At 36.7% G+C, this 12201-nt stretch overlaps 1 protein-coding gene across 6 annotated transcripts; it reads left to right on the top strand.

Moving 5' to 3' along the window:
* Nucleotides 1-3245: 3245 nt before the first annotated feature.
* Nucleotides 3246-12089, top strand: LOC145561784 (PHAF1 protein At3g51130-like). Of its 6 annotated transcripts, none has more exons than XM_081621891.1 (16): nucleotides 3246-3528; nucleotides 3616-3698; nucleotides 3972-4046; nucleotides 7529-7596; nucleotides 7678-7783; nucleotides 7876-7936; nucleotides 8020-8186; nucleotides 8431-8493; nucleotides 8891-8938; nucleotides 10160-10273; nucleotides 10360-10459; nucleotides 10547-10620; nucleotides 10933-11037; nucleotides 11117-11169; nucleotides 11275-11321; nucleotides 11741-12089. In XM_081621891.1, the coding sequence occupies exons 1-14, from the start codon at nucleotides 3390-3392 to the stop codon at nucleotides 11162-11164; spliced, it is 1251 nt and encodes a 416-aa protein (XP_081478017.1). In that variant the 5' UTR covers nucleotides 3246-3389; the 3' UTR covers nucleotides 11165-11169; nucleotides 11275-11321; nucleotides 11741-12089. The 6 variants fall into 6 exon arrangements, with proteins under 6 accessions (XP_081478017.1, XP_081478014.1, XP_081478016.1 ...); XM_081621888.1 differs by having other exon boundaries at nucleotides 11737-12089; XM_081621890.1 differs by having other exon boundaries at nucleotides 11275-11325; nucleotides 11737-12089.
* Nucleotides 12090-12201: the final 112 nt, after the last annotated feature.

Genomic DNA, 12201 nt, shown 5'->3' with positions numbered 1-12201 from the left:
CCCTTTCCTTTCCTTTTTCTTTCCGTCTTCCAAATCATGTCCTTTTTGCCCTTTTTTTCCCTTTTTTTAAGAAATAAATATTACTTTTTCCAACCTTTTCATCTCAAACGATAGTGTCCTATTTGCTCACCACCAGATAAATTTAGTGTTGTTTTTTTTAAAAAAAAAATACAAAAAAAAAATTAAAAAAAAATTAAAAAAAAAGAAGAAAAATTTAGTGTTTATTAAACGGTAAATTTATAGTTTTCATATATAGTGGAGGTTAATTTTGTAATTCGTAATAATTCGTAATGTACTCTCATTAGATGATCGTGAACTTGTTCGTCCACTGTCATTTTCTCCTCCTCCTTACTTTGATTCTCACTCACCTCCGTCTCCTTCTTCAAGTTACTTCAATAGAGACTTCACCATTCACCATTTTCGACGACAAATCGATAAACCCAAAAAAAAAATTCAAAGCATGGTTAATTCTAAAAGGTAGGCGAGCTTTCCCTCCTCCATTACTTTCTCCATTAAATCTGCTCGTGAACTTCTAATTGTGACACTCCATATATTGAAGCTTCTTCTAAGCTTTCTCTCTTTTTAATGGCTCCATTGAAACTACTTCTCTTCTTGAATTCACGATGCCAAACTAGGTGAACTAATGGTTAGTTATTGAAAAAGTACAAAAACATATCGTTAAAGCGCAAACAATTAAGCAATTTATTTACATATATATATCATTAGATTAACAATACAATTCAAGTTTCTCACTATATTTCCTCCATAAATTATCCAAAAATAAATAAGAATAACATTTTTAATACTTATATATTTTTTGAATTCCAAGATATTTCTACTTTTCAAATTATAATATGTTATTATACATAGTAATTATTAACCCTTTATTCATTATACGATATGAGTTAATTTTTCCAAATATATATAAAGTAATCATAAAGAAACCTTCACATCATGAGGGGAAAAATTAATGAAGTAGTATTATACAAGTTAATTAGTGTGACATATAACGTACAATATATGATGAAAGTATCATTGAATTGTCATAAAGTGACAAGATGACAGCAACAATTGATGATATTTAAGAGATAAATTACCTATCTCCATAATTATTGAGCTCTTGACCTAATAGTTAGAACTGGTAGGCTGTGTTTATGTATGATGTGTCACATTTTCAAATAATCTTAAAGTCTAAATAATGAGCAACAAAGTTATGTCTATCATATCGATACGACTAAAATAACCGTAGTTGAAGCAAAAATATTAACAAATGGTAGAAGGGAAGTCGCATAGAGAATTTAAAGTGCAAAATCTGGGAGTAGAAAATCTAATTCTAAGCTAAGTGCAGAAGATAATTTGCCCCATAAATTCTAAGTCGTAATTGTAGACGTAGCATATTGTCCAATTGGAGGCCAACTATGATCATGATTGTTGGAGTTTTAATACTTGTAATGCAAATCGGAGTGTTGCTAAGTGAGTGTTGTTACCCGTTAGCAACGTTGTGTGCATGGAGCTAGCGAGAGAGCTACAGATGGTATGGCAAGTAGACTACGCAAGGTCGAGCTAGCGTTAGAGCTATAGCTCACATGGCATATGAGCTACTGCAAGTCCGAGCTATAGCTCGGATGGTAGCTCGTATGGTCGCTCTGCTTATGGCAGGTGCGAGCTATAGCTCGCGTGCTAGCTCGCTGCGCTTGTTGCTTGCGGTAGGTGCGAGCTATAGCTCGCGTGCTAGCTCACTACGTTTATTGCTTGCGGCAGGGCCGAGCGATAGCTCGCTCATATGAGAGCAAGAGCTCTGCCGCTCGTGGGCTTATCGTGGAGGCCTTGTTTGCTTCATTTATATCCTTTCTTTTGTACATATATATATATACCCTCCTAAACCCTCAAATTGAGAAATACACAGTTTTGTTATCTCTGGAACCCAAAACACATAAACACAAACCTACCCTTTGAGATCTGAACATTTCTTGAGTAATTCCACGCTTCGGGTTCGGGTACACGAATTACGAAGGAGAGTTGCGTTAAACTTGGGGGGCGTGCGTCATCAGGAAACCTGTACCGGTGGTGGCGTATTTCGCTTCTAAGGCAGTGGATTATGTTCCATGGCGCAACTGTGAGTTTGAGATCAAGTATTTTTCCCTTTCATCTTTTTTGTTTGTCATTGGAATCGACAGGTATTTTACCAACAATTTAGAAGCGAAATAGTATTAATTTATTATACTGTTGATTCCTGGATTATTCAATTATAACTCGTATGATCGGGATGAGAATTACGATTCGGATGATCAATATAATTTTGCGGAATTTGGTTCGGGATCGTTGTATGAAATTTTATTACTTTATTGATTGGAATTTCACTTTCCCATATATTTTCATTACTTCATATTATCCACCTTTTTTTTTGAAAGCTTACATTCTCCATCTTAATTCCCGTAATTTTTCATTCAAAAGTGACAAACAAAAGGAAATGGAGGGAGTATAAAACTATATTAATGCATATTAATACCATTTAACCTAATAACATCTATATTTATTACATAATCCCTCCGTCCCTAGGAAAACGACCCTTTTAGCCAAATTTTTGTCCCAAAATGTTCATCCCATTTGCATTAAAATACCCTCTAATTTGCAATAATATTTGTGCAAAATTAGCTTTCTCATGTAAATTTTGTTTTTTCCATGTACTTTTATTATTACTTTGTATTTCCTACTTAAGTTTCTTAATACCCGTGAAAAATGTCCAAAAGGGTCGTTCTTTTAGGGACGGAGGGAGTAGTAAAAAATTTATAGTCAAACTTTAAACTTGTACATAGTACTCCGTAGTATATACTAACTACTATCAAAACAAGTCAGGTGGACATCATTGAAGGATACATGCCAATTGTTCATGAATAAATTATGTCAAAATTATTATTGATATTATTATTTTTCCCCTAATTGTTTACCTTTCAAGTTCCAAAATTGATTTACAAAAATTATTAAGATCATAACTACATAGTTTTCAATTAATGAGATTATGATACACATTTTTTCGTATGTGGTGACAATTTTTTCCTAAATAAATAATAAAACAATTTAAATCGTACTGAGTATTACAGATGAGAATAACCTAATTATTGTACGGAGTACTCCGTAAAAGGGATGGAGTAATTACAGAATTGAGTCAATTGACCTTCCGGTGGCTGGTAGGAAATGCGGTGAAACAATGTGAAACTAATAGAGGCAAGGAAATAAAAAATAAAATAAAGTCTTAAAAAGTCTCAAGTATAGATATCCTGCACAATAAGTAATAAGTTGAATCTCCCTTATACACAAGTAACTCCCTATCACCGGACGACTCGGAAAACTGGGGAGAGAGAATAGAGAAATAGAAAAGGAAAGAAGAAATGTTGCAACAGCAACCGGCACAGCAGCATCCACACCCGCAGCAGAGGGAGAGAGCTCGACGCCGCTGTGAAGGCACTGCCATGGGCGCCATCGCCCTCGATCTCCGTCCCGGCCTCGGCATCGGCCCTTTTACTTTAGGTTCTATATTTCTCTCTTTAATTGTCTTTATTTGTCGATCAATTGAGGGATTTTCGCCTTAGGTTTTTCCAATCTGTTTATACCCAGGAATGCCTATTTGTGAAGCGTTTGCGCAAATTGAACAACAGCCTAATATTTATGATGTCGTGCACGTCAAGTATTTTGACGAGGTTTGTTTATTTTCATTCAATCGATAAACGCATCCATGTATTGACGGAACTGATCACTTAATATGTAAATCTGGAACTTAATTGAAATTTGATGAGTATGCGACATCTCTATATCATATGAATGTGATTATTGTTTTCAATAAGAGGGGATTATCTTTTTGGATTTTAGTATTAGTATCTAATTTTTAATCTCATATATTTCTTGTTAACACGGATGCCTGTTTTTAATTGTCTACTCTTCAACTCTCTACATTTGCCTAACTCTGACTGCAGGAACCTTTAAAGTTGGATACGGTCATTAGCTTTCCAGATCATGGCTTCCATCTCCGCTTTGACCCTTGGTCTCAGGTTTCACTTCATTTTTCGATATTCTCCAATTTTCATTGGATTTTATTCAAACTTTTGTTTCATCAATCATGCTATTTATATATGTATGTATATCCGTTGCTTATGGAAGTAGAATTGTCCTTTTTTTTTTTCCATCAATCTGATTAACAACCTATACTATACCAACTTGTATTGTGTGACTAATGACTATCATCACAATTATTCATCAACCTTTATTCCTAGTACATTCCCTGGGAGACGTCACGCCACAGAATGACAAAATAGAATGCATATGCTCAGCAGCAGACTAGCAGGAATGCAGACAAAAAGCAATAAGATATTCACCAAGTGCATCCTTTGTTCTATATTGCATTGTGCACTACTCAGCAGTTTTAGGGCCCATGAGCTGAGTGCATATGGGTACACTTACACTTACTCATAGAATTCACATGCCTTGTGATGAACATGAGATGAAGCAGCGTGTATGAGTGGATAGTCCAAAAATATGTATGGCACTCCCCTTCATCAATGTGATTCTCTTGCTTATAGGCATGACATCCAAATGCTCTTATGATTTTATAAACAAGCTTGTCTACAAATAATTCTTTCTATCCTACATAAACTTATCATTCTATTGAAATGTTTGTCTCACAAAACTTCCCGTATTTCCCTTATATTGGGTCCACTTCCCTTCTTTTATACAATTTTTTCTTCTTCTTTATTTATCTCCTCTCTCTTCCATTAACGCATTATGATCTCCACTTTCTCTTATCTCAATTGAAAAGCAATAAATAATACACGCTACCTTATTTATAACTCACGTATACTCAACAAAACCCTACCATCAATATTCTCTTAAAACTATGCACCTATGAGAAATGAGAAGTTTTTTGTGGGACAGAGGGAGTATAGTCTTAGTTCTATTCTTTTATACCACAATGATTGTAGTCTATTAGTGATATAGAATGCCTTTTGTATTAAATTTTTTATTCCAAAACTTCTAATAGTCTTTTTGCTTCAAATATCAACCAATTACTTATCACTCTATTATGTCTATTTTTCATTATTATACAAATTTTTTATACTACCTCCGTTTCGTATTATGTACAACAAAGTGAGTTGCACATTTCTCGAGACAAAATTTCTTAAGTAAAGATTAGTAAAGAAAGGGACATGTGATTAATTGGATGAGAGAGAAAGTAATCTCCACCAACACCCACCCTCTCTCCGACACCACCTTAACAGCATCAACATCCACCCAATGAAACCACCACCGACTCCACCTCTACCCTCTCTCGGAGCCACCGACTCCACCTCCACCTCCATCCTCGGTGACCCCCTAAACCTAACATGCCTCATTCCCAACACCCCTTCACCCTTGGCGACCCCCAAATCAACATTGTAAACCACCATGAAACCACATACCCCGAAAACCACTATACTTACCCATCTCGAAACCATATCCCATCAACCTAGAAAAACCCACTACCGTAAAACCCACCCCTTTTCGAGAGAAAACCACCCACCAACCCTAAAATTATGAACACAAAGCTGATAAATGGTAAATTATTACCGTTTAATCATCATTTTGGGCTTTTTTTGGTCAAATTTGACCATAAAATTCTCAAGCTTTAGTGGTTTTGACCATAATATCCTCTCAAGTTTTAATGGTGGTGATAAAAAAAGGAAAAGAGAAAAGTTTGGTGGTGGTGGTGAAGAAAATACACCACCGGCTAAGAGACATCGTCGATGATTTCGACTCGGGTCGACGTGTCACGTGTGCGGGTAGTGATATTGTCACTCCATTGTGTGTGTGTGTGTGTGTGAGAGAGAGAGAGAGAGAGAGAGAGAGAGAGAGAGAGAGAGAGAGGAGTTTCGTGGTGGCCGGAGAAGTTTGTGGCGGTGACCGGAGGGAGCAGCAGTGGTGGTTGTTGGTGAAGTTTGAGGGAGGAGAGAGAAAGATGAACAAGGGAAAGTCTGGAAGATGATGAGTTGATTTGGTGATTGAATGGTGGGGGAGGTTGATTTAGTTTGAGGATAATTAATTTGTGTTTGTAATTTAATCAAGTCTCATTTAGTCTTTAAATTCTGATTTGGAAATTTTAAGTAAGGGTAATATAGTAATATTATACAAAAAATTTTACTATAAGAGGAAAGTTTTGGTTTGTTGCACATAAAATGTAGCATCCGTTTTTGGAATATGTTGCAGATTATACGAAATGGAGGTAGTAATTAAAACCCAGTAAATCGCTTGCGACACTCAAAAGTTTTTCTTAAAAGTGGTGAATAAAGGCAACCTATTCATGTGGTACTCATTTATAGGACTTCCATTTTCCTAACATTCATACAAAGTCTCTAGTCTCCGCTGGTTTATGTTTCTTAGATCCTTTGACCACTGAAATTCTTTGTTTAAGATTAAGCCACATAACTCTTGCCATAGTAAAATTAAATTGATGGATTTCTTAATAATTTCAGATTTGGATAAAAATTTCCAAGAGATTACCATATCATTATAAGTGTCCCACATCTGGTTTTTTAGCATCCTTATGATCCTTACTTACAGTTCCTGTCAGCAGTCCTAGCTTTTTGTTGGATGAAAGAGTTATCTTCATGGATTTCTTCCTTGTTTTGTAATCGGATACACCCGTGAGCTTCCTTACATTGACGGAGCTTGCTCCTTATAAAAATGAAGATAATAGACTTATAGAGTGCTATTGATGTCTACTGCATGCCTAATCTTGTTTTGCCATATTTTATGACAAAGATTTAATATCATTAGATAATAAATTTTAATGATAATATAGATTCTGAAAGAGAATAGAAATGAGAAGGGAAAGTGATGTGTTTATGGTTGGTATTATGGGACTAGTAGCCTTATCATATCTGTGTTTTTTTTTTTTTTTTTTGTTTTTTAATATTTTTTTTTTGTGAACCTCAGCTTGGATATTGGATACCATGAAAACAAATGAAATATTATTTGCAGAATTTAAGTATGATATACAAGAATTCAGAGATTAGAGAAAGTTTGCTACAGTTTTATTCATTTCATCAATCTGATTTACAACCTATACTCTAGTACCTTATATAGTGTGGCTATCATCACAATCATTCACCAACTGTTTTATCGGACATTCTCTGGAACATCACCTAGGTCAGCAATACAAAACAACAAACTATAAATATCTTGCTAAGGAACTGCCAACAGCTGCCAGGAATACAAACAAAAAGAAAGAAGACTGCACAAGGCAATTTTGGGTTGGCTGAATGCATGAATTTGTATATGCTGACTTTTGTGCTTGGACTTGCTGCCTATTATCATAGATGACCATGCTTCCTTTAACAAGATTTAATCTCAGATGTTACTTTTTGGGAATCATGGGGTCGGTCTTTTAGTTAAGTATGCCCTTGCTTTGTTCTGCTGGACGTGTTCTGTGTTTCTTTTGAATGCTAAACATAATATCCCACATGAATTTTGTTGTATTACCCTCAATTTTGTTTTGTAGAGGTTGCGCCTTATTGAAATTTATGATGTCAAAAGGCTTCAGATGCGGTATGCCACCTCTCTGATTGGGTGAGTCTCAGTGATGCGGTCGCTACCCCTTCCTTCATGTAACTGTGTTAAATACTTATTGTCAAAATCATCTACTTTCAGAGGACAGACCAGTCTTGCCACCTTTGTAGCTGTATATCAGCTTTTTGGTCCTACATATCCAGGGATTTATGATAAAGAAAGAGGCATTTATAATCTTTTATATCCAGTAAGTTTTCTGGAGAAACATCATTGTTCTTGGATCTCCACATGGAGCTACTTGTGCTAGTTTGCTTAGTCGTTCACTTTGGAATTTTGCAGGGATTGTCGTTTGCTTTTCCTATTCCTGCACAGTACACAGATTGTTGCAATGATGGGCAAGGTAGCATATTCTATGTGTGTCCTTAAACGAATCTTTTAGTTTACCATATCGTTTGTTCTCATCCCCATATTGTTATACATCAGCGGAATTGCCACTTGAATTTCCTGATGGTACTACTCCAGTCACTTGCCGTGTCTGCATATATGATAGTTCATTGGGCAAGAAGGTTGGAGTTGGATCACTAATGGACAAGGCTACTGTTCCTCCTCTGCCTGTTGGTAGCCTCTACATGGAAGAAGTGCATGTGAAGGTTTGGATTCTGACTTATGAAGTGTGTGATTGTACATCTTGTTACTAGCTTATAAGCTGTTTGAATATTTTTAAATTTTTTTTTATTCTGATGGGTGTTTGCACACTTCCCCTCAAAGGTGTCTGATTGGCAATTAGAGAAGCAGCCTTCTGCAATCAATTTGAGTTTTTCTTTAATATTTTATAATTTCTTGCAATAGAGGTACAGTCACAGAATTTTGATTTTGTTTTGAATGTATTTACAGTTAGGAGAGGAATTGTGGTTTTCTATTGGTGGTCAGCATGTACCTTTTGGTGCATCCCCACAGGTATTTATTTTATTCTTCCGGTCTTCCCTCTTATAATTACAGTAATTAAATGTGCATTCAGCAACTATGTTTATCTTTTCATTGAGCCTATAAGCAAGACTGTTATATTTATTTAGTCTGGCTGATCTCATGATATACTGGCAACTTACTGGTAATAATAAAAGAAATTCGTATCACATTGTGAATAAGCATAATAAGAAATAAATGCATGTAAGATATGGCTATTGCAATTCTAAGTAAAGAAGGGTTAATTTCAGTCATTTCTTAAAAATGGCATTTTTGGAATCTTATTTGAAACTTTGTACTGCTTGTCTTTATTTTTATATGAAAAAATGGCATTGCTTTTAACCCTCTGGTGCTGCTACTGAGGATCTGTAATTAATTGTCGAGTTTGCAGGATGTTTGGACTGAATTAGGGCGTCCTTGTGGAATACATCAGAAGCAGGTACCAACTATTCTATGCTTATCTCTTTTGGAAATTACTCCCAGCACATATGGTTACTTTTGTAGAATTGTTTACAAAGTTGATAAACATATAATGTTGCTATACTGGGAAATTAAACATGAGCTGAAAACGTCTTAAGAATGAACTAAATGAAATCATTGTGATAAGTGGGATAGATCTAATTTTTTATTGGAAGTGTATAAGGGGCCATTTGGTTCGCACGGGGTAATCGGAATAGAATGAACAAAGGAAAAGATAAAGAATGGAATGAAAATACCTAAAATTTTGGGTGCTGTTTGTTTTTAAAACAAAGGGAATGAGACCCACCAGTCCTACCACCACACCATCACCACACAGCCACATGAAACATTCACTCTCCAACGTTCCCACCACCAAACCACCGCCAAACCACTCGCTGCACCTTCCTCACCCTTCGCCTCCCTTCTCCGGCCATCCCCGCCCCTCGCAAAACCTCCCTCAGCCCTTGAAAAAACCCTAGATCGAAATTGAACTTAATCGCTCAATCGAAACAGGGGCGGTGATGAAGGTTTTCGAGGGATGGGGGAAGTGCGACAACCTCTGACGAGGCTTCCTTCTGTTAAACGGACAAACCTCCCTGTTATTTACGACGATAATGGCAGTGATAAATTGATTTCCACCATTGATGTTACTAAGCTTGATCTGAATCGTCGTGGAAGGTGCGGCGAGGGTTTGGGAAGGGGCGGCGAGGGTCAGGGGAGGGGCGGCGAGGGTCGGGGGAGGGTCTTCGGTGGTGTGGGTAGGTAGGAAGGTGGTGATGTGGTGGTAGTAGGGAATGGGAATGGAAATACCTAGGGAGGGGTGGGGAATGAACTTAGAAGGATTTGGGGGAATGGAGGGGCTAAAGGGAATGGGAAAAAACGATTAACAAACAACAACAAAGGGAATCAGGGTGGTTGACTCGCTTTCCCTTTGATGAATACCCCCAACCAAACGACCCCTAAATGTATGTAAAAAAGATACAGGTAAGATGAAGAACTGAAGACTCAGAGTTCCGTGGAATAGGAAAGTGGTTTTAGATTCCTTAAACTGTTTTTTATTTAATTTTTTATCTCGTATTGAGTGGGTTATGATTAGTTAGCAATGTTTCTGTACTTTTGTCATTTTTCCCCTCCTTAAAGCATACAAATTTTACTTTCTTTTCAACTGTTGAATGATTGCACATGTTGCGTGCCTGCTCAGGTTGATCAGATGGTGATTCATTCGGCCTCAGATCCACGTCCACGAACAACCCTTTGTGGAGATTACTTCTATAATTATTTCACGCGTGGCTTGGACATATTATTTGATGGGCAGGTGTGCTTCTTGTCAACCTCCTGTTTGGCCTATTGTGAACGCGTATTTCACATTGACACTTCTTTGATTGGTTGTCAAAATTTCAGACTCATAAAATCAAAAAGTTTGTTCTTCACACAAATTACCCTGGGCATCCCGATTTTAACTCGTACATAAAGTGCAATTTTGTTATCCATTCATCCGACTGTAAGTGTTACTTTTTTGTGGGAATTTGTTTTAATGCATATGCAATAGTTCTTACTTCTTATCCGGTGTATCTTATGTTGTGTGTAGTTGTGGGATCTTTTCCAGATGAAAGTAGCTCAAAGCACTGCATTACTGCAAGCACTAAGTGGGAACTAGTGAAGGTAATATTTTTAGTTGAATGGAAATGGTGTGTTGCCTGTGAATGATCCTCTGATTCCATCTCAAGTAGATGTGTGCATTCAAATGCTTGTCTTCTTGTTGACATATATGGATGAATGTATTATCAGAGTGAGAAGACAATCTCCAATTGGAAAGTGAAATTGTGAAAAAGTGTGACCTGGGGGGGTGTTATCTCGATGGTTGCTTTGCTTTTTCTGTGGATTCTTTTTATTCCGTCACTACTTGTTTACTTAGGACTGCTTGGAGCTTCTATTGTTACTATTTAACTGTATGTCGCTTCTTCTGGCCTCTAGGAAATTCTTGGTGATTGTGGTCGTGCTGCTATTCAAACTCAAGGTTCTACAAACAATCCGTTTGGATCTACCTTTGTATATGGTTATCAAAATGTTGCATTTGAGGTGAGTTTCGTGGTTTGTAACTTCGCTGATTTCTGCTTATCCTAGAGCTTCTTATGTGAGTTTGGACTTTGTGGTGTAGGTTATGAAGAATGGTTATATTGCCACGGTGACTCTGTTTCAGTCATGATAGATAATTATCAGTCAGTGTCTTATCTGCTTACTGTCTTCAATTCTGGTTTTCGTAGAATATCATCTGTTGAATCTTCAAGCCATAACGGTAATAATGACTGTGTGCAGGCTTTGGAAAGCGGTCATATTGATGGTGTGATACAGCCGTTGCTAAAGTGTGTATGGTTCTTTGATCTCAAATTATCTAATTATCTTTGCTACTGCAATATTGGACCCCACTTATTGGAGTTTGATTGTGTGCATTTCCTTATCACATTCACATACGTCACCACATTCGTACTGTCTACCTGTAGCTTCAGAACGTTGATTATTGATCAACTGTTGTATAATCGGAATGGTACTTTTGGTTAACTATTTTTGTGAAGCCCAAGTTGTTGAAACTACGGTAGTGCATGTAGATAAAAGTTTTCATGCTTCAACCTTTCAATCTTCATCTTACGGACTTACCCCATATTGCTACAGTTGCTTTTGACTTGTTAATTACCAACCTATTAATATTAGACTATTAGTTAATATTGTTTTCCAATTGTTTCAAGTTAATTTATTCTTGGGCACTTGCATTGTCTGCAGGAAGGGAGTGGAAGTTTAAAGCCATATCTAAACTTGCTCATGCCTGCCCGCTTTTTCCTAGTTGAAATGTCAGGAAGCAAGTGAACACAATGTTAAATGTACAGCCACACTGTATCATGTACAGTTCTACCCACAGTGAATGGAATTTCTTAGAAGCAAATATGTAATTCATCAACTCAGTGTACATTCCTAATTCTTATCGGAGGGGCATATATTGCCCAGCTCCTTCTGTAATCGATGTCATGGCTGCTTATAGTTCATGTTCTATACCTAGTTTTTGTTTCAGAATTCCAAATCGTGATCTGCATACAACTATCCCGATAATTGTATTTGATGCGTCGTTACTTTTTTTTTTTTTTTTTTAACCTAATTAATTGTTAATTTTGGGTCCCCTGGACATTTTGCTCTGGAATCTGTATTGTGCTCACTGTTCAGCCCAGTAGCCCACATCTCTACTGTTATTAG

Source organism: Chenopodium album, chromosome 10 (genome assembly GCF_948465745.1).
Source record: "Chenopodium album chromosome 10, dcCheAlbu1.1, whole genome shotgun sequence".
Taxonomy (NCBI): domain Eukaryota; kingdom Viridiplantae; phylum Streptophyta; class Magnoliopsida; order Caryophyllales; family Amaranthaceae; genus Chenopodium; species Chenopodium album.
This window is presented reverse-complemented; position numbering and strand designations above follow the sequence as displayed.